At 46.8% G+C, this 22,888-nt stretch overlaps 1 protein-coding gene across 5 annotated transcripts in view; it reads left to right on the forward strand.

Moving 5' to 3' along the window:
- FMNL2 (formin like 2) overlaps window positions 1-22,888 on the forward strand; it is a 110,724-nt gene that overhangs the window by 37,457 nt on the left and 50,379 nt on the right. For all 5 annotated transcript variants that reach the window (XM_079310867.1, XM_079310868.1, XM_079310870.1 and 2 more), the window contains exon 2: window positions 18,636-18,719. In XM_079310867.1, coding sequence (XP_079166993.1) covers window positions 18,636-18,719 — 84 coding nt within the window. The remainder of the gene's footprint in view (window positions 1-18,635; window positions 18,720-22,888) is intronic.

Here is a 22,888-nt window from a genome sequence, read left to right on the forward strand (position 1 = left end):
ACCCTCCCCCATATCCCATCTAATCCTTGTACCTCATCCTGCATCAGTTTGGTGTCACATCTGTTGGATTGGTGCATAAAATAATAATTTCCCCCACTTTGAAGAGCACTGTATTCTCTTTAATTACTATTATTGTTGCAAGCCAGCTTTTAGATTCCACAGCAATAAGATTTTTAACCCATTGCCATGTAAAGATCATTTTCCTGGTGTGGTTTTAACCAGTTAAAGGACATTTTCCTGGTGTGGGTGAGGAGATGAGGGGGTGGAGGAGCAGAGGATGATCTGTGCTCATCCCTTCCATGCTGGGAAGGGCTCTTGGCTGGAGCTGCTGCCCCAGAGGAGTGGGTGTAGGATGGGCTGCTGTGAGCTGGAGCATGCAGGAGCCTCCAGCCTCCTGCTCTCTCCTCTTGATTTGTCTTTGCTTTGTCCACAGTCCCTGCCTGGACTCTGCTGCCCAGCTTTTCCTTCCCAAGCAAGATTTCTGAAGGTGGGGAGGAGTTAAATGCTGCCTGGAGTATCAAGCACTGGGAGTTTTGCATGGACAATAAAGGAGAATTAATCACAAAAATAGCTGTTATTAAAAATAAACTGCCAGGGGATTTTTTTGGGTATCTGATCAGGGAAGTCAGGAGATAAAATATGAGTGAAATCTTAGCTTGGTTTAGGCTGAGAGGGTTCATTGCTGATTTCTTCTCTCTGAGCAGGATTGCAGTTCTCTACTTTGACTTTTCAGAAATTTCCAGCCCAGTTGTGTAAGGCCAGGGGTGACCCCAGGGAGCAATTCCTGTGTCCCTGCCCTGCAGTCCCACTCAGGGAAAATCCCCAGTGACACCAAAAGGAAGGGCATGGCCAAGCAGGGAACACAAGTTCAACCCCAGGGATTTTAATTTATGTAAATCTGAGCCACTGCAACACCTCAGAGCCCTGAGCTGCCTCAATCACCTTTTTTGCATCTGGCATTTATTTCTGCTATAGGTGCACAGCAGTGAGCAAGCAGAGCTGTGCTTCAAATTAATTCCTGTTAATTGAGGTTGCTCCCATTTCTCTGTCCCCTCTCCTCACCTTTTGTCATCCTGGATGGCAATTTAATTGGGTCAGGATCACTATTTTTGGTTTGGCTGGGGACACAATGAGCTCAGGCAGCAGCAGCAGCACTGATAATGGAAAGCCAAATTAATTCCTGATGAATTTAGATCAGCTGAGGTCTGGCTGGGTGGCTGAAGCAGGGATGTGACCCCCACAGCCTGGCTGGACATCCCCACTGCTCATTCATCTTAAAACTGCAACAATTTGACTTTAAAAAGCTTTTATTGCTTTCCCTACTCCTGCCCTGTTATCCCCAGTGATTTTTAAACCCAGATTGTGGGTTTGCTGTGGGAATTGCTGAAGGAAATGGATGCCAAAAACCTCACTTCAAGTTGTTATTCTAATTTTTGTCCAAAAATTTGTTGTTTACTTCAGTGCAGATATGCACACATGGCACCAGCAGCTGGATGGACTCTGCTTTCACTGAGTGGTGTAATTCTGAAATAATCCCTGTTCCTGGGTTCTCACTAAGGCTCTGAGCCCAGCAGGGCTGTAGAGATGTTTATATACAGAATTTTGGGGTTGATATATGGTGAGCCAGCAAGATGTCTTGTTCTCAGTTTAAAGTGTGTTTGTCAGCGTTTTTTCTGGTATTTTACAGAAAAACAGAACAAAACAAGAGGCACAAAAAAAAAAAAAAAAATCTCTGTGTCTTCTCTTTGACCCACATGCCTGGATTGGCTTTTTGGGCTGCCAAGGAGGGGTCAGAGAGTTGACAGGAATTATCTCAGGGAGAATTCCACACACAGCATGTAGGAAGTAACTCCACAAAAACTGGAATATTTCCCTTGCACTTCCTTTAACAGGGTGGAGATGAAATGATGGGATCAGGGTTGGGGGGAATGAGGGAATTTTGGGGAGTGGGGGCTGGTGCTGGAGTCCTGCAGAGCAGTGGGGCTTTGGGGGATTTTTTTGGGATTTTTTTTGGGAATGTGTGTGTCCTGTTACCTGGATGATGGAGCTGCAGCAGAGGATGTGACACCCAGAGGACCCTGGATTTCCTGGAGACCACCCAGCAGCACAGGGTGTGTTTACAGAGCTGCTGTTTCCCTTTTCCCCAAACTCCCTGTGGTTTTCTCTGCTGCAGGGCTGGGATGCTCCACTCTGCACATCCAGCTGCTGCAGCTGCAGGAGTGGGAATTTTGGGCAGCAGCAGCAGGGATCATCTGTTCTGGAGCTGCTGAGATGCTCAGCCTGCATCCCAGAGCATCCAGAAGGAAGCAGAGCCTTCCATAAACTACCTTCATTTTTTTTTTTCTCTTTTTTTCCCATTTTTAATTTTCCCTCCATGACAAGAAAGACATTGAGAGGCTGGAGTGTGGCCAGGGAAAGGAATGGAGCTGGGAAAGGGCTGGAGAATTCCTGAGGGAAATGGGAAAGGATGGAGAATTCCTGAGGGAAATGGGAAGGGATGGAGAATTCCTGAGGGAAATGGGAAAGGATGGAGAATTCCTGAGGGAAATGGGAAGGGATGGAGAATCCCTGAGGGAAATGGGAAAGGATGGAGAATTCCTGAGGGAAATGGGAAAAGATGGAGAATTCCTGAGGGAAATGGGAAAGGATGGAGAATTCCTGAGGGAAATGGGAAGGGATGGAGAATTCCTGAGGGAAATGGGAAGGGAATGGAGAATTCCTGAGGGAAATGGGAAAGGATGGAGAATTCCTGAGGGAAATGGGAAGGGGCTGGAGAATTCCTGAGGGAAATGGGAAATGATGGAGAATTCTTGAGGGAAATGGGAAAGGATGGAGAATTCCTGAGGGAAAAGGGAAGGGATGGAGAATTCCTGAGGGAAATGGGAAAGGATGGAGAATTCCTGAGGGGAATGGGAAAGGATGGAGAATTCCTGAGGGAAATGGGAAGGGGCTGAGGCTGCAGCAAAGGAGGATCCCAGGGATCTTTTCCCTCTCTGGAATTCCCTGCCAGGAGGGGCTCCATGACCTTGGAATGCTTTTCCAGCCTCAGGGATCCTGGGATTTTGTGATACATGAACTTGTAAAGCTCTTTGCAGAGCACTGAGCATTGTTAATCTGTAAATGCAACAAATCCAGTGTGGTAATTAGTTATGCAAATGGGGTTAAGGAAGGGGTCAAACCGTGGGGAAGGAGGGGGCTGGAAAGATCTGTAGAGCTTTCAGTGGAATCCTGGAATATTTTGGGCTTTAAAGATGCTGTAGAATTTTCAGTGATGTGGAATCCTGGAATGGTTTGGGTTTGAAAGATCCTGTAGAGAACTTTCACTGATGTGGAATTCTGGAGTGGTTTGGGTTTGAAGGATCCTGTGGAGTTTTCAGTGGAATCCTGGAATATTTTGGGCTGGAAAGATCCTGTAGAACTTTCAGTGATGTGGAATCCTGGAATGGTTTGGGTTTGAAGGATCCTGTGGAGTTTTCAGTGCAATCCTGGAATATTTGGGGCTGGAAAGATCCTGTAGAACTTTCAGTGATCGTGGAATCCTGGAATAATTTGGGTTTGAAGGATCCTGTAAAAGTTTCAGTGATTATGTAATTCTGGAATGGTTTGGATTTGAAGGATCCTGTAGAACTTTCAGTGTTTGTAGAATGCTGGAATATTTTGGGCTTGAAAGATGCTGTAGAATTTTGTGTGATGTGAAATTCTGGAATGGTTTGGGTTTGAAAGATCCTGTAGAACTTTCAGTGCAATCCTGGAATATTTGGGGGCTGGAAAGATCCTGTAGAGACTTATCAGTGATCGTGGAATCCTGGAATAATTTGGGTTTGAAGGATCCTGGTAGAATTTTCAGTGATTGTGTAATTCTGGAATGGTTGGATTTGAAGGATCCTGTAGAACTTTCAGTGTTTGTAGTAATGCTGGAATATTGTGGGCTTGAAAGATGCTGTAGAATTTCCAGTGATGTGGAATGCTGGAATGGTTTTGGGTTTGAAGGATCCTGTGGAGTTTTCAGTGGAATCCTGGAATATTTTGGGCTGGAAGGATCCTGTAGAACTTCAGTGTACGGGGAATCCTGGAATAATTTGGGTTTAAGGGATCCGTAGAATTTTCAGTGATTGTGTAATTCTGGAATGGTTTGGATTTGAAGGATCCTGTAGAACCTTCAGTGTTTGTAGAATGCTGGAATATTGTGGGCTTGAAAGATGCTGTAGAATTTCCAGTGATGTGGAATCCTGGAATGGTTTGGGCTGGAAAGATCCTGTAGAACTTTCAGTGTTTGTAGAATGCTGGAATATTTTGGGCTTGAAAGATGCTGTAGAATTTTGTGTGATGTGAAATTCTGGAATGGTTTGGGTTTGAAGTATCATGTAGAGAACTTACAGTGATCATGGAATTATGGAATAATTTGAGTTTGAAGGATTGTGTAGAACTTTCAGTGATTATGGAATCCTGGAATGGTTTGGGCTGGAATGGACCTTAAATCCCACCCAGTGCCCCCTGCCAGGGCAGGGACATTCCCACTGTCCCAGGTGCTCCCAGCCCTGTCCAGACACTCCCAGGGATGGGAATTTCACAGAAACCTCTCACCTCTATCCTGGGAACCCAAATCACCTTCAGAGTGTGTCTGCCCTCAGCTGATCCTGCAGAAATCCCAATAAAACCTGCATGATCCACACAGGCTTTGTGAGCTTGAATTGCTTCAGGTTCCTGAGTGATGCAGGAATGAGAAGCATCCAGCAGACACCAACAATTCCCAGTGACAGTTTGGAAGTGCTGCCCTGTTTGGCTGTGATTAATTTGAATTCTTCAGCCACAAGCAGGGATGGGGATGGTTTTTATGCTTGCCATGGAGTGGAGGCTCTGGGGATGGGGCTGCATCTCTCCCTCCTCTCCCACACCACCAGCCCTGGCTCTCACATCATAGCAAATCTTGACATCACCCCAGCCCCAAAAAAGCAGAATTTGGACACACTTCAACAGCACTGCAGCACACCCAGCCAGTTTGCTTGGCTCGTTCTTGGGATACCAAAAAAAAAAAAAAAAAAAAAATTGTTTGGACAAAACCACATTTCAGAGGGTTTGTGTGACTGCAGCTTTTCCTGGCTCCTCCTTTGTGTTGAGGATGCAGCAGCAGATGTGATGGAAGTGCTGGAGCTGCACCCTGCCTGACCTTTCCTGCTGGGGAGGGAAAATCACTGCTGCCAGCAGCTCCCACAACATCTCCTGAGTGATGCTGCTGCTGTAAACACATCTGATTCAAGAGCAAACCTTGGTGGATTTTTAATTAGTGTTTTAATTATTGACCTCCCTCCTCGCAGTGCCTTTGGGGTTTGGTACTTTGGGGATTTCTCAGGGGGTGAAAAATTTGTTTGTGAGTTGGGTTTTGAGGGGGTTTGGCTGTTGTTCCCTTTAAAGACAATTTTTTTGGGAGGAGGAATAACTTTGAGATTAGAGATTCTTACTGAAATTAGGATAATATGAGAACTATTCAGTCTGCATTGCATTTGAGGGTGTTTGGGGCTGTTGCTCCTTTTAAATACATCTTTTTTGGGGGAATAAATTTGAGATTAGGAGATTCTTACTGAAATTAGAATAGTGTGAGAAATATCAGTCTGAGTTGCATTTTAGGGGGTGTTTGGCTGTCCTTTAAAGAGTTTTTTTTTTTTGGGAATACTTTGAAATTAGGGATTCCTACTGAAATTGGGAATAGTGTGAGAAATATTCAATCTGAATAGCATTTTAGGGGTGTTTGGCTGTTGCTCCTTTTAAATACATCTTTTGGGAATAACTTTGAGATTCTTACTGAAATTAGGAATATTATGAGAAATATTCAGTCTGAGTTGCATTTTAGGGGTGTTTGGCTGTTCTTTTAAAGAGGTTTTTTTTTGGAATGACTTTGAAATTAGGGATTCTTACTGAAATTAGGAGTAGTATGAGAAATATTCAGTCTGAATTGCATTTGAGGGATGTTTGGCTGTTGCTCTTTTTAAATACATTTTTTGGGGGAAAAAACTTTGAAATTAGAGATTCTTACAGAAATTATGAATAGTATAAGAAATATTCAGTCTGAATTGCATTTTAGAGCTCTTTGACTGTTGTTCATTTTAAAGATGTTATTTGGGAGGGAATAACTTTCAGATTCTTACTGAAATTAGGAATAATATGAGAAATTTTCCAAAATCCATGTGGGTTCCAGAGGGAATCCAGCAGGGAGGGATGTTCTGAAGTGCAGGGTGTGGAAATGGCCAGCATGGAAAAGAATTCCTGCTGCCTTCCAGGAGAATTTTTTAGCAACTCCTGTTTTGCCAGTAGTGGTGGAGCCCAGAAAACATAATCAGATGATTCTATTAAATTTTTTTTTAAAATAATCTGATAACCTCACTGTTTTTAAACTGCATCATATTAACAATATGATCCTCAGGTTTCATAGGAGAGCCCTGGAATTGGAATTTTCATGGGATGGGGCTGTTTGGACCAATAATGAGGCTGAAAGTTCTGTGGAACTGTCAGGTTCCAGTGAGAACCAAAGCAATATAATACTGATAATAAATCCCCCTCCACTGAGACTGGATAGGAAGCAGTGCCTGGAAAATCCTGGAGTGGAGAAGGAACATCTTGGCTGCCAGCATGGAGCTTGTTGTGTTTAATTGAACAGCACAGGGTGGGAAACAGGCAGAATGATCCCTGGTTTCTGCTAAATGGGATCCTTGAACAGCACAGGGTGGGACACAGGCAGAATGATCCCTGGTTTCTGCTAAATGGGATCCTGACAGGCCTGGATCAGGGCTGAGATCCCTTATTATGAATTATTATCCAGAATTTCCTGGGATTGCCTCCCTGATCAGCACCTTGCTGCCCTGCAGCTGTTGGTGCTGTGTCCCTCCTGGGGCAGGTCCCAAGGATTTTTATCCCTCCCAGAGCAGAAATGGCCGGTGGCAGAGCTGTGTGAGCAAAGCTGCAGGGGGAGAAAATCCTGAAAGAATGCACCTTAAACATACCTGAACAGGGAAACAGCATGGTGTGGATAATGACTCTAATTAATTAGAGTTTCTCAGGCAGCTTCCCGGGGTTCTGATGGGGTTGGAGCCAGGAGAGGACCTGGAGTGTCCCAGGCCAGGCTGGGCAGGGCTTGGAGCCCCCTGGGGTCCTGGAAGGTGTCCCCTGCCCTGGGATGAGCTCCAAGGTCACTTCCAGCCCAGCCCATTCTGGGATTCTGTCAGCACTGGAGGTTTGCCTTGGGGTCCCATCCTCACTCTGGGATCCCATCCTCACTCCCTGTCCTTTGGGATCCCATCCTCACTCTGGGATCTCTGGGATCCCATCCTCACTCCCTGTCCTTTGGGATCCCATCCTCACTCCCTGTCCTTTGGGATCCCATCTTCTCTCTGGGGTCCCATCCTCACTCCCTGTCCTTTGGGATCCCATCCTCACTCTGGGATCTCTGGGATCCCATCCTCACTCTGGGATCTCTGGGATCCCATCCTCACTCCCTGTCCTTTGGGATCCCATCCTCTCCCTGGGATCTCATCCCTGGCAGTGTCCCAGGCCAGGCTGGACAGGGTTTGGAGTCCCCTGGGGTCCTGCAGGTGTCCCTGCCCTTGGGATGAGCTCCAAGTTCCTTTCCAGCCCAGCCCATTGTGGGATTCTGGCAGTTCCCTTGGGATCCCATCACCACAGTGTCAGTGATTGCTGCTGAAGGTTGTTACATTTACAAGATTTAATCATTTTCAGTGTTGAATCCCTTGTAAAAGCATTTATTTTTTTTCCTGGTGCTCCACTTGCCTTTATCCTCAGGGGCAGGAGTGCTCCTGCTCCTGCTTTTGGGGTGGTTTGCAGTTTTTTTGGTGGGGTGTTTTTAGCAGAAAGGTGTTTTCCCATGGAGGTGTCAGCCTTGTCTGCTCCTTCCCAAGCCCTCGAGTGCACTTCAATTTTGGGTGGTTCTGTTTTTGTTCTGACAAATGCTTTTGGACAAAGGCCTGTGTTCCTCAGGGTGGTGTGGATTTGATTCCACAAACTGATTCATCACCACCACATCAGGTTTTCTGTTCAATTCACAAAGGACACAAAGCAATCTCTCTTGGGCTGCATTTCCAGAGGTGATTTGATCACTTTTCTGGGAGGAATAACAATGACAATAATAGAATAATAATAATAATGACAATAGGAATAATAATAATAAGACAATAATAGAAATAATAATAGTAATGACAATAATAGGAATAATAATCATAATAATAATAGGAATAATAACCTGGATACTCAGAGCATTTGGGAAATGTTTATTAATGAAGCACAGTGAAGGAGATGTTTTCTCAGAGGCACAAAAATGGTTCAAATCCAGCATGGACAGGCTTGGAGCACCCTGGTGCCATGGGAGGTGAATGAGATATTTTAAAGGTCCCTCCCCACACAAACCACTCTGGAATTTTGGGAATTTTGTCATTAAAAACCAGCATTGTCTTGCCCTCCCCTTTCACAGGTGTCCAGTGTTTCACACTGGTTTTATAATCCTCCTTTTAGTTCTATTTTAAGCCCAGAGTCAGAATTTCAGTTCCTCCAAAGGGAATTTTTATCAACAGGTTTAGATTGCTGCTTTTTGTGAGGTGGGGAAAAAAAAAAAAAAAAAAAAAAAAAAAAAGTTTGGAGCATTTTTGTTGTAATTAAGTTTGGTAAATATTTAGAAAAATACAATTTTGATCACAATGAAACCCTGCACATGGCATTCCTCATGAGAATTTGGCTGATTTTTTGGCATTCCTCATGAGAATTTGGATTTTTTTTTGCATTCTTACAAGAATTTGGCTGTTTTCTGGCATTTCTCATGTTAATTTGGCTGGTTTTTTTGGCATTGTTCTTGAGAATTTGGCTGATTTTTTGGCATTTCTCATGAGAATTAGGCTGATTTTTTTGGCATTCCTGATGAGAATTTGGCTGGTTTTTGGCATTCCTCACAAGAAAATTTTTTTTTTTGGCATGTCTCATGACTATTTTGATTATTTTTTTTTTTTTGCATTCTTACAAGAATTTGGCTGTTTTTTGGCATTCTTACAGGAATTTGGCTGTTTTTTTGCATTCTTACAGGAATTTGTCTGTTTTTTTGGCATTCTTACAGGAATTTGGCTGTTTTTTTGCAGTTTTACAAGAATTTGGCTGGTTTTTTGGCATTCTTACAGGAATTTGGCTGGTTTGTTTTGCACTTTTACAGGAATTTGGCTGGTTTTTTTTGGCATTCTTACAATAATTTGGCTGGTTTTTTTGCAGTTTTACAGGAATTTGGCTGTTTTTTTGTCATTCTTACAGGAATTTGGCTGGTTTTTTTGGCAGTTTTACAGGAATTTGGGCTGTTTTTATTTTTTTTTTTGCAGTTTTTACAGGAATTTGGCTGTTTTTTTGGCATTCTACAGGAATTGGCTGGTTTTTTTGGCAGTTTACAGGAATTTGGGCGGGGTTTTTTTGCAGTTTACAGGAATTTGGCTGTTTTTTTGGCAGTTTACAGGAATTTGGCTGTTATTTTTGTCATTCTTACAGGAATTTGGCTGTTTTTTGGCATTCCTTCAGCCAGGGAAGGGGAGGAACCTGCCATAGCCCACCCCTGAGCTCTTGCAGATGAGGATAAGAGGTGTGGGCTGATAAGGAAGAAGATTTTCCCTCTGCCAGCTGCAGCTGGAGGTGGAATCTCTTTGTGATCTGGAGCACAGAACTCCTCATCTCTGCCCCATCCTGTGGGGTTGGGTGCTGCTCTCCCACCCAGGGAGTTTTCCTGGAATCCCTTCAGGCTCAGCCATTCCCAGCAGTTTGCTCAGGGCTGGATCCCATCTGCCAGCCTGGGATCACACTCAGTGGATAAAAGGATTTTGGGGTTTGTTTTGACACCTTTCAGGTGGAATTTGAGGTATTCCAGCTTGTCCTGGTGCCAGGCTGGGATTATTCCTGCTGCTCATCCCACTCATGGTTTCATTCCATGCCATGCTCTGCCTGGGAGCCCAGCAGCTCTTCAACCCCATTCCCATTCCTTATTTATTTAACCTCATTCCCATTCCCTCTTTAACCCCATTCCCATTCCCTCTTTATTTAACCCCATTCCCTCTTTATTTAACCCCATTCCTATTCCCTCTTTAACCCCATTCCCATTCCCTCTTTATTAACCCCATTCCCTCTTTATTTAACCTCATTCCCTCTTTATTTAACCCCATTCCCATTCCCTCTTTAACCCCATTCCCATTCCCTCTTTATTAACCCCATTCCCATTCCCTCTTTTTTTAACCCCATTCCCTCTTTATTTAACCTCATTCCCTCTTTTTTTAACCCCATTCCCAGTGTGGGAAGCTGAGGAGAGCCAGAGGTGAAAATCCCAGAATTTCACTCAAGTGTCACATCCTTACACACAGGTGCCACAAGCTCCCAGGGGAAGGACTTAGGGATTCAAATATCTCTTTATAAAGTTCTTTATAAATATTTTCTGGCTGTTTGTGTCTCCAAGGGTGAATCTGTTCATAACTGAGCTCATGACTGAGCCCAGATTCCTTCTCCAGAACCACCCTGATGGTGAAATTAATTCAGCCAGGAACTGGGGACAGTTCTGCCATACAGAACATGAGGAGGAGCAGGTGTGAGGGATCATTTCCCCATTTTTGTGCTCAGCTCTGGGATCCATCACAGGTTGGGTTGAGGACTCCAACCTCAATTCCATGATTTTGGCAGCACCCTCAGTGTGATACCAACGTGTGGAGTTGCAGCACAATTCTCCAGCACAATTCTGGTTGTTTTACAGTTAACAAACATTCATCCAAGGGAATTTTGATGAAATCCAAGCTTTGGCTGGTCACAGGCTTCCTGCAGCAGGAAAATCACGGGGTGGATGTCTGGGAGGGTGAGCAGCTGAGGTGTGTCTGACATGAGAAGATGAAATTAGAAATGTATTTGTGGATAAACAAAAGGAATTGTAAACATGTGTTGCCATCAGCTGAGAAATCCTGTGGGATTCAGTTGTAAGGATGACAGGAGCTAGAGAGAAACTTTTTTTTCCTTTATTTTTCCTTTCCCTTTTCCCTCTCCCCTTTCTTTTCCCTCCTTTCCTTTCCTTTCCTTTCCTTTTCCTTTCCTTTCCTTTCCTTTCCTTTCCTTTCCTTTCCTTCCTTTCCTTTCCTTTCCTTTTCCTTTCCTTTCCTTTCCTTTTCCTTGTCCTTTCCTTTCCTTTCTTTCCGTTTCCTTTCCTTTTTCCTTCCTTTCCTTTTCCTTTCCTTTCCTTTCCTTTCCTTTTCCTTTCCTTTCCTTTCCTCTTTCCTTTCCTTTCCTTTCCTTTCCTTTCCTTTCCTTTCCTTTCCTTTCCTTTCCTTTCTTTCCCTCCATTAAATCATTTTTAAGACTATTCAATTTCCCCTAAATATCAAAACTATCACCTTTCTAATATTTCATTTATCAAACTTCCTCCCTACACTCTGCATCCTCTCTAAAATAAGAGCTGAAATATAAAAAAAAAAAATAATAAAACCCCTAACCTAAAAGTAGGCCCAGGTGTAAAAAATAAAAAAAAATCAGGCCAAACCCTAGAAGAATTTTGTGATTCCAATGCACATTTTGGTTCTGTGGGGTCATTTTCTCTGCATTTCACTGAAAGGGTTTAATTTTGGGTTTTGGGTTTGCCCTATCAGCAGTGGGTGATGGAATGGAGCTGGGGGTGAGTCAGGCTTGGGAACATTCCCACCATGGAATTCTTTCTCCAGTGCTGAATTAAGGAGGTTTCAGCTTTCCAAAATGCCATTTAAGCTGAGTCCTGAGTTTGGAGAGGGGCTCTGTGCTCCCCAAAGCTTCCAGAGGTTTCCTGGATGAAGTTCCCTCAGTGGGAGAAGGGATTTAGGATCAGGCTGGAAAAGCTCCCCAAGATCTCCAATCTGCCAGGCCACCCCTTGTTTTATTTTCTTTTCTTTCTTCTCTTCTGCCAGAGTTGGGATTGGAAGCACAAGAGATTTAATGTCATGTTTGGACCCAGATGTTCATTAATTCTTGTCTGTCCCAGTGAGTGCTGCAGCACTTGTAGCTGACAAGTTAAAATGTTGAAATGGTGGATGGATCTCTCCCTACAAAGTCTTTAAAGCCAATTAAGAACTGACACCTAAATTATTTTCACTTTTGACCCAATAACCAACCACCTGTGACCCACAGTGTGGCATTTCATATCCAATTAAAAAATACAACAAAACCCAAGATGTGGTGAAGAAATTCAGAATCCTCTGCCCCAAAACCTCCATCTTGTCCCACACCAATTACTAGATTAAAAACCCTAAATTTCAAATTTTTCACCATGTGATATCACACATTTCTATTCAAACAACACACCTGTGATTTTAGTTCTGTAATTTTATTTTGGGAGCTTCTCCAAAGCCTCAGGTCAAAGCTGAATTCTCCTGGGGGGTCAGTGCCTGACAGCACAGAAAGCTCAAAATTCCCAGTTTCCAGGGATCCAGCACTTTCCATGAGGAAATTGTCCTTCCTTGTCACAGTGTGACATCCCAGCTTTCCCCTTCCCTGTCCTGGATATCCCCAGACCCACAGAGATGCACGTGGGGAATCCCAGAGCCAGAATTCCAGATTTATTTATTTATTCCCCAAGGATGAGCTCCATGCCCTGTCCCTTCATGCTGTGGAAGCTTCTCCTGCCCTTCCCTGCAGATCCAGAGCTTTGGTACTTTGTATTTTGGTACTTTTGGTATTTTTAGATCAAAGAGCAGTTTAATAAAAAAATTAGAGAGGAGAAGGAGGATTAGAACAATAAATACATTTAATTTTAGCCTAGCTTGGACTCCTCCTGAAGTCTTGGAGCTGCCTTCACTTGCCTCTGGCTTTCCTGAGTAAACACTCTGCAGCAGGGCTGGGAAGTTAAGTAGCACAGAAAATTGCAAAAAGTTGCATTTTAATATTCCAGGAGAATATTAAGGGCTGTTTTATGGGCCAGGCCCTGGAATGCAATTTTAATGCTGAGGTTGTTTTGGTGGGAGGCTCCTGGAGCTGCACAGAGACTTTTTCTGCAGGGAGGGTCACAGGTAGGGCAGGGTGAGGAACCTTCTCCAGCCAGGGATGGCAGAAATGACCCTGTGGGGCTCTAGATTAAATATTAAATTATTAAATAATCAAATTATTAAATATTTAATTATTAAATATTTAATTATTAAATACTGGATTTTTTTTTTTTCCCTGGAAGAGCAGTCAGGCACTGGAATGAGCTGCCCAAGGGTGTGGTGGGGTCACCCTCTCTGGGAATGGTCAGGAGGTGTCTGGATGTGGCACTGGGGGAGATTTGCTTTTGGTTTTTGGCTGCACTGTGGTCACAGGGGTTTGGTTGTTGGGTGAAAAGTATCAATAATACAGGTGTTAATTCTTTATTGGAATGTTTAAGAAACTTTGTAGATTCATCTCCGTTTTGCTCACTTTTAGCTGGAAGTGTAGCAGAACTCACTTGAAATAAAATTTAATAAACAAAATCTGAATGAGAAATCCATCCCCTTTGAGTTTTTAATCCTGGCTCTGAGGGAAGGCAGGAGAAAATAAACACAGGCCACTAATTAAGTGGTGCAATTAAACCACTCCAGATTATTAGGGCTGGCAAAGCCCTGTGGCATCATCAGATCCAGTCATTCCTCCAGCACTGCCAGGGCCACCTTTGTCCCCAAGTGCCACCTGCACCCAGAGCTTCAGGAAACCTCAGGGGGATTTGGTTGGGAAATTGGCAAGTTTGAAGCTGTTCTGCTCCTCAGGGATGAGCACAGAGCCAGAGCTGGGCATGTCCTCACTCTGAGCTGCTTCCTTCTCACCCCAGAATTTGGAGATTGTGGGGGAGCATTGCCAGTTAAGGTGACAGTGCCACATGGACAGGTTTATGCTGCTTTTCCAGTGTTTTTGGGGTTTGGTTGCTTTGGGATCCTGGTCACTGGGAGAGTGTGGCAGCTCAGTGCCAAGAAGGAAACCTGGATCCACCCAGGAGTTGGGATTTGGCTGCTGTGCCTCAGTGCAGGTGGAAGTATGGCCAATTTTGGGTCTGCTTTGTAAGAACCCACTGGGTATTAATAAAAATTAAAAATACTTCAGGTTCTGCCTTAAAACAGGCCTGGCTGAAAGGCAGGAAGAATCAGGATTGCAGCTCATCTCAGGGAGATGAAGCCCAGAGAGCTGCAGGCTGTGCTGAGGAATTGGGAAGGACAAGGGATGAGCTGGAGAATAAACTCAGATTGGGAAGTTGCAGGTCCTGAAGGCTGGAGTGAGAGCAGAGCTTTGATGTCAGTGTGTAAATGTGAGTCAGCAGCACCAAGCCTTGGCTGAAGTGTTTCCAAGCCCTGATCTTTTTCCTAAGTGCTGTTGGGAAGCCAGGAATGATCCAGGTTTGCTTTTCCATCTCTCTGGAGTAGTGGAAGGTGGGAATAATCCAGAGGAGAAAGCCATGAAGGAATTCTCAGGAATTGGAGTTGTCTGATGGAGGAGCAGTGGCAATTCCCTTCTCCTGCCACATCAGAGGGGCTTTTCCTGGCTCCCCTCATTCCTTCCAGGGCCAGCAGTGCCTTTATGGAAGTGAGGAGTTGAAATCTTGGATTTTCATGTCCCTTCTTCAGCACCTTCCCCTGCCTGGCTCTGCTTTCCTGCCTTTTTCCACCCATTGCATGGGGAGCTCATCCCACATTTCTGGGCTTCCTGAGCCCTGACACATCCAGGGAAATTCATGGGAACAAATGGATCAGGGGGACTCTGTGCTCATTCCCAGCACAATTAATGTCCGGGTTCATTAATGAAAGACTTGAAGGTGATATGATCAATAAGAGCCCGATGCTATTAATTAGCAATGCTGTTAATTAGCCATGCTCATCCTTTTGAGTCAGTGGAGTTGCTGCTGTGCTGGTTTTCCAAAACATTGGCCCTTTGAATCCTGAGGAAAATGGGGATTGGGGAAAGCACAGCTCTGTCATTCCAGCACTGGCACTGGGCTTGGTGCTGGTGACACCTGGAGACATCTCCTGCTTTATCCCATTTATCCCAAATGTGTTTTACCATTTTCCCTGGGTGATGCTGCCTGCAGGAGCACTTGGCCCCTGGTGCCACCACCTCTGGTCACCAGCAGCTCCCTCAGTGTCCCTTTTCCATGGAAAGGGACAGCAGGACACCCCAAGGGACAAGTCTGAGACCAAGGACAAAGCCAAGCCATGGTGGTGGTGCCCAAACCCTACAGATCAGCCCACAAATGAGATTTTGTACTGCCAAAACCCAGAATTGGAGCCTTCTCCAATTTGGATGGAGCTGGGCTTTGTTAAAGGTTAAAAATACATAAATTTCCTTATTGCACTCTGGTTTTATTTTTAACTCTTCAGCAATTTAATATTTTGGAGGTCTGCTTGCACTCCCCCCAGTTTTCCATCTGCTACTGTGATTAATTTAAGGCTCAGCTTTATCCTGGCAGCCCAGAGCACAGAGATGGAAACCTTACCTAGATGGTCTGGCACGGAGCAGCAGACATGAATAACTCTGGAATTCGGGGGGGGAAAAGCCAAATTCAGTGTTCTGGAGCCAGGCTGGGCTTGGCCAGAGCCCCTGCAGGAGCTGGGCAGGATCCAGCTGTGCTTCCTGCAGGGTTTGGGGGGTGATGCTGGGGGATCCAGCTGTGCTTCCTGCAGGGTTTGGGGTGTTGCTGAGGGATCCAGCTGTGCTTCCTGCAGGGTTGGGGGTGTTGCTGAGGGATCCAGCTGTGCTTCCTGCAGGGTTTGGGGTGTTGCTGAGGGATCCAGCTGTGCTTCCTGCAGGGTTTGGGGTGTTGTTGAGGGATCCAGCTGTGCTTCCTGCAGGGTTTGGGGGTGTTGCTGAGGGATCCAGCTGTGCTTCCTGCAGGGTTGGGGGTGTTGCTGAGGGATCCAGCTGTGCTTCCTGCAGGGTTTGGGGTGTTGTTGAGGGATCCAGCTGTACTTCCTGCAGGGTTTGGGGTGTTGCTGAGGGATCCAGCTGTGCTTCCTGCAGGGTTGGGGGTGTTGCTGAGGGATCCAGATGTGCTTCCTGCAGGGTTTGGGGGTGTTTTTGAAGGATCCAGCTGTGCTTTTTAATCTGGATTTTCATAGGGTCTATGCCTGACAGGGCCAGCCAGGGTGACATAATCTGGGCAGAAATGGTGATTTTTAATCTGGATTTTCATAGGAGCCATTCCTGACAGAGCCAGCCAGGATAAAACAACCTGGGCAGAAATGGTGATTTTTAATCTGGATTTTGGAAGGAACCAACCCTAGCAGGGCCAGTCAGGGTAAAAAAATGTGGTGGGAAATGGTGATTTTTAATCTGGATTGTGTTTGGTGGGAGCCATCCCTGGCAGAGCCAGCCAGGGTGGAATGATTTGGGCAGAAATGGTGATTTTTAATCTGGATTTTGGTAGGAGCCATCCTTGGCAGAGGCAGCAGGGTGAAATATTCTGGGCAGAAATGGTGATTTTTAATCTGGATTTTCATAGGAGCCATCCCTGGCAGAGCCAGCCAGGGTGGAATGATTTGGGCAGAAATGGTGATTTTTAATCTGGATTTTCATAAGAGCCATCCCTGGCAGGGCCAGCCAGGATAAAAGTCCCCCTCAGTTTAGAGGCAGGATGCTGAGCCTGGCTGAGGAAATGAGAGGATGCAGAGAGGATTTGGGCCAGGGCAGGGATGTTGGCTGAGCTGCTGTGTGGGGCAGGCACAGCAGTCCCACCACAGGCTGGATCAGATGCTCATTTGGGATGAGATCATGGGCCTGGCTCCTGTTTCCAGGCTCAGCCCCTGCCATGGGGTTTCCAGGCAGGATTTTGTCCCTGTGCCAGCCAGGCTGTGTAAGCTGATTAGAGCAGATCAAGGGCTGCATGGCAGGTAAACACTGGAGCTTTTCCTCCAGCTGAGTGGAGCTGTGAAATATGGCTCAGGAGACAGGAATGGTGCTGGAAAACCCTCAGGAAAAATACCAAGGAGTGCATGAAATGATAAGCAGGGCTGATAAGGTGCTTGTTGAGAGGCTGAGAAGCAAGCACAGATATGATCAGAGCCTGTAAATACTGACAACATGACAGCAGAGATGAGCAGGAGAAGGAGTCACTGTTATCTGATGGAAAACAAGCTCTGGGAATTGCAGCCCTGGCAGCAGGAGGTGTGGAGGGGATCCCCAGCAGCAGGGATGCCCCTTCCCCTCCCTTCCCCTTTCCCTTCCCCTTCCCCTTCCCCTTTCCTTCCCCTTTCCCTTCCCTTCCCTTCCCTTTCCCTTCCCTCCCTTCCCTTCCCTTCCCTTCCCTTCCCTTCCCTTCCCTTCCCTTCCCTTCCCTTCCCTTCCCTTCCCTTCCCTTCCCTTCCCTTCCCTTCCCTTCCCTTCCCTTCCCTTCCCTTCCCTTCCCTTCCCTTCCCCTTCCCTTCCCTGGAAATGAAGGAAATCTGGGCAGAGGATGAATCTGGGATGGGTTCCAGGAATCTCCAGGACAGCCTGGGGGATTTATCCTGAAGTATTTATATCCTGGAATATTTATCCTGGAATAAATCTGGAGGCTGTGTGTCACACATCTTGGGAAGGTGCTCCTGGAGTGGGATTTTGGTCTGAAACTCAGATTTATCAGTTCCATCCAGGTGTTCTGAGTTCCATCCAGGTGTTCTGAGTTCCATCCTGGGTTCCATCCAGGTGTTCCTGGGTTCTCCAGGTGTTTTGGGTCTCTCCAGGAGTCCTGGGTTCCATCCTGTGTTGCTGGGTTCTCCAGGTGTTCTGGGTTCTCTCCAGGTATTCCTGGGTTCCATCCAGGTGTTCTTGGGGTCCTTTCTGTGTTTCTGGGTTCCATCCAGCTGTTCTGGGTCCCATCCAGCTGTTCTGGGCTCTCAGGAGCACAGGCAGGACAGTTACTCTGCACATTCCAGGCTCTTGTGAAATCTGCCCTGGGAGCCTGTGGCAGGTCCTGGAAGGAGAGCTGACATCAAAGGAGCCAGGAGGGATAGGGATCAAATAACTGCTGCCTCTCCCTTCTGCCTCCTGTCACAGCCTGGGGTTGTTATCTCTGACTCCAGGATCTGTGTCATCCAGAGGAGGTGACCTGGTGACTTTCCCAACCTGGATGCAGCTGCTGGAGTGACATGAAGTGACATTTGGTGTCCTGGTGGGGAGGGGGGTGTCCTGCAGCCCCAGCCTGCAGTGGGAGGTGATTCCCAGGAGCCTGGCTGGGGCACAGAGGGGCTCTGAGCTGAGGCAGCTCAGGGAATCCTGTGCTCTCTGCTGGCTGGAGGTGGATGGTCACAGAAATCAAAGATTGTTTGGATTGGAAGGGATCTCAAAGCTGATCCCATGGCAGGGACACCTCCCACTGTGCCAATATCCAATTCCTTGGCATTTCCAGGGATCCAGGAGCACCCAGAGCTGCTCTGGGAAGCTGTGCCAGGGAGCAGTTTGTTCCTCAAACCCCAGGAACTGGAGCTCAGAGCCCTGAGCCCCTCACCTGGTGGGAGCTGTGCCCGTGGCTGCCCCGTGACTCAGCTGCACTTTGGGGCCCAAAACCAACAGGGGAGGGAACTGAGCAGCCCTGGCAGCAGCAATTCCCAGGGAAACAATTCCAACAGCACAGCCAGGCTGCCTTGCCTTGCTCCAGGGACATCCCTGACAGTGTTGCTGTCTCTCCACAGAATGCCATGAACCTGCCCCCCGACAAAGCCCGGCTGCTGCGGCAGTACGACAACGAGAAGAAGTGGGAGCTCATCTGTGACCAGGTGAGGAGCTCTGGAGGAGCCTGGGAGCTGCTGCACCCTGCACAGCATCCCTGGGCTGAGCAGGAACAGCTCTGGAGCTGCTGCTCCCTGCACAGCATCCCTGGGCTGAGCAGGACCTGCTCTGGAACATTCCAGCTCCCTGCACAGCATCCCTGGGCTGAGCAGAACCTGCTCTGGGAGCTGCTGCACCCTGCACAGCATCCCTGGGCTGAGCAGGAACAGATCTGGAACATTCCAGCTCCCTGCACAGCATCCCTGGGCTGAGCAGGAACAGCTCTGGAGCTGCTGTACCCTGCACAGCATCCCTGGGCTGAGCAGAGCCTGCTCTGGGAGCTGCTGCTCCCTGCACAGCATCCCTGGGCTGAGCAGAACCTGCTCTGGAACATTCCAGCTCCATGCACAGCATCCCTGGGCTGAGCAGGACCTGCTCTGGAACATTCCAGCTCCATGCACAGCATCCCTGGGCTGAGCAGAACCTGCTCTGGGAGATTCCAGCTCCATGCACAGCATCCCTGGGCTGAGCAGGAACTGCTCTGGAACATTCCAGCTCCATGCACAGCATCCCTGGGCTGAGCAGGAACTGCTCTGGAGAAGCTCTGCTGTGATGCTCTTGACCTCCAGTGCTTCTGCTCTTGAGCTCTTGACTCTTATTTCTTCAGGTTATTTTAAATAAGCAAAGCAGCTGGTAGTTAAAAAGGTTATTTATTACAAAGCACATCAGTCTCAGAAGGCAATGGCAACAAGCAATGTAAGAGCAGGTGGCTGAAAGCACCAACTCTCCCCAATACAAACTCTTATATAGGATTATTTTAACAAGCTAAGATGTAAACTCAGACCACGACTCTTTAACTTATTAGAATTTTAGTTTCTTGGTATACTGGGTTAGGTATAAGACTACACATACAATTTATTTTGTTTTATTTTAAAAATATAAGCATTATTTTTTATTATAACTCTCTTATGGCTGAGTCCTGTCTACAGGGCCTGGAGCCTCTTGCTGAAGATATCAGTGTGTTCTAACTTTCACTAGAACTCACTTTGCTGCTGTGGCATTTAAACCTTTTCACTTACTGAAAGCATTAGAACTCACTCTAAAACTTACAAACTAGCTTCTACTGAAACATTTACTTTTTGTGTGAGTGGTTGAATACACTTCAATCCACCCAAAGGCTTTAATTCAATCCCTGCACTCTGATTTCTCTGAGGAATTCAGCACTCTGGGAGCTGCTGCTCCATGCTCAGCATCCCTGGGCAGGAGCTGGCAGGGCACCTGCACCAGGAGCTGCAGTCACTCATTCCTTCTCTTCCTTGCTGGTGGCCACTCCTGGAGCTGCAGCCACCCCAGTCCACCCTGCCTTTCTGTCATCCATGGTTTGTGCCACTGGTGTTTCTCAGAGAGCTGATGCTGGATCCCACAAACCTGAGTTTTATTTGCTTTCTGACTGCTTGGAAAAGGCTTCTAAAGTGGAGTGATGGAGTTCAAATCATGGGTGTGTCGTTAGAAGTGTGTGATTCCACAGGGTGAGGGGTTTAATTTGGGGTTTTTACAATGCAGTAATAGGGACAGGATGGAGGGTTTGGGTGTTGCAGGCTGTGAGCTCTGGATGTGCAGGGATTTCCCTTTCCTTCCCCTCTGGTCTCCCACCCTGGATTCCCCTGCACAGGCTCAGAGCCTTGCCCTGTGTGTCCTGAGCAAATGCTGAGTGCAGGGAGTGTCTGCTGTGCCACACTCTGTGCTGGCAGCTGGAGCTGTCACCTGCAGGGACAGGGACCCTGTGCACCTCCAGAGCTGGCAACAGCCTCAGGCACCTCCTGTCAGCTCTGCAGGGTGTGCAGCAGTGAACAGCATGTGATGGATGGACAAAAATGGCATTTCAGGGGGAAAACGGAATGTGCCAGAGGTGGGATTTGAATTTGGGAGCCAGCAGCAAAAATTGGGATCTGCCACAGATTTCAGCAGTGCTGGCTGATGGAGATAATTGATCCAGCACTGGGGAATGGAGGGATGTTCCCTTGGGATGGAAACTCAGCAGAAGCAGGGTGAGTTTGGCAGGATAAATTTGGGATAAATGCATTTATGGGACATTTCCTCTTCAGCTGTTACAGGGTTACAGCTGTTACAATCATGGAATTCCAGACTGCTTTGGGTTGGGAGGGACCTTAAAGCCCATCCAGTTCCAGCCTGAGGGATTATCCCAGATTGCTCCAAACCCATCCAGCCTGGCCTGGGACATTTCCAGGGATCCAGGGGCTGCTCTGGGCACCTCTCCCAGGGCCTCTCCACCCTCACTCACAGAAAAGGATTTTTTTTCCCAATATCCCATCTAACCTTGCCCTCTGGCAGTTTAAATTCATTGCACATGTACCTTAAAATAAAGCCTAATAAAGAATTGCTTTTTCCCCCATGAGTTTCCTGTGCAGAGAATATAAAGCTTGAGCAATTTAAAGCTTCAGTTCACTGAAACATTGAAAAATTGCAGATTCCTCATCCCTGGAAGTGTGCAGAGCCAGGCTGGATGGGCTTGGAGCACCCTGGGACAGTGGAAATGGCACTAGATGGGTTTTAAGGTCCCTCCCAGCCCAAAAAATCTGTGTTCCATCCCCTGTGTGTCCTGCAGGGCTGTTTGATCCCAGCTGGATCCACCCTGCAGCTGCTGCTGAGCCACTGCAGCCTGAGCAGAGGGAGGGAACTGCAAAGGGCTCAGCAGCTCCTTGCACAGCCCTGGGCTGGGATCATCCCTCCCTGGCCTGAGCCAGCCCATCCACGGGCCACCAAGGGCCACCAAGGGCCACCAAGGGCCACTAAGGGCCACCAAGAGCCACCAAGGGCCACCAAGGGCCACTAAGGGCCACCAAGGGCCACCAAGAGCCACCAAGGGTCACCAAGTGTCACCAAGGGTCACCAAGGGCCACCAAGGGCCACCAAGAGCCACCAAGGGTCACCAAGAGCCACCAAGAGCCACCAAGTGCCACCAAGAGCCACCAAGGGCCACCAAGTGCCACCACTGCCACCTCCCCAGTGTCCCCTGGGGGTGCTGCCCCCTCCATCCCAGCAGTGTCAGCACCCAAACCCTGTGAAATATTTATTTCTGTCCCTGGAATTACAGGGTGAGGGCACTGCCAGCAGTAGGGCTTGTGCAGGATGTGTTTTTATTCTAAAATTTTGAATTTTCTTCTTTTCTTTTGGTTTTCACAATAAGCAATGAGGAAATGAAATCTTTCTCTCCTCTGCTGGTTTTTCACTTGGATCAGAAAGGAAAAAGTGTCCAGAAATGGTGTTTTCTAAACAATGTGTGCAGCAGATCCTGAATATTTATCTGTGGAATATTTCAAGAACATGAAGAGTTCATCCCCAAAAAGGAAACACTCACTTTTGCAAAAATTAGATTAATAAAAGTGAAGAACTGGTTTGATGATGATAATAGTAATAATAATAATAATAGTTAATCTCCAAAAAGTAACTCTCACTTTTGCAAAAATTAGATTAACAAAAGTGGGGAAGCAGTTTCACGATGATGATGGCAAGAATAGTAGTAATAATAATAATAATAATAATAATAATAATAATAATAATAAATCTGCCATAAATAGGATTGTTTGCATTGTTGGAATCACTCCACTGGCTGTGGAAGGCTCATCCCAGGTGGAATTTTCTCTCCCTTTGTTTATAAACCTTCCAAATCATCTCAGCATTTGCTCTGGGTGAGGTACAAGAAGGAGGAAAAGAGGAAATCCAGGAAATCTCTGGAAAGGGTCAAGGTGCCCATTGAGGGGCTGGGAATGAGCCAGGCAGGGACAGGGATGGAAATGCAGGAAAAAGGATCCTCAGAGGCTTTTTTTGGTGTAATTGCTGATGAAATGAATTATCCAGCACTGGGAAAGGGGGATGTTGCCTTGGGATGGAAACTCAGCAGAGCCAGGGTGAGAGTTTGGCAGGAAATGCAGGAATTTCCAGGAGCACTGGGCTGGGAATCCTGGAAAAGGGATCCTGAGAGGCTTTTGCTGGTGTGCCAGGAGGGTCTGGGAGGGCTCTGGGTGGGGGGGAGCAGGGGGGGCTTGGGGACAATCCTGCAGAGTTCTTCTTGCCCTCTGATGGCAGAGGCTGGCAGGGGACAGGGCAGGGAGCTCTGGGGGTGCTGTGCCCCTTTTTGTCACAAATTCCTGGTGGA

The sequence above is a fragment of the Erithacus rubecula genome (genome assembly GCF_903797595.1).
Source record: "Erithacus rubecula genome assembly, chromosome: 8".
Taxonomy (NCBI): domain Eukaryota; kingdom Metazoa; phylum Chordata; class Aves; order Passeriformes; family Muscicapidae; genus Erithacus; species Erithacus rubecula.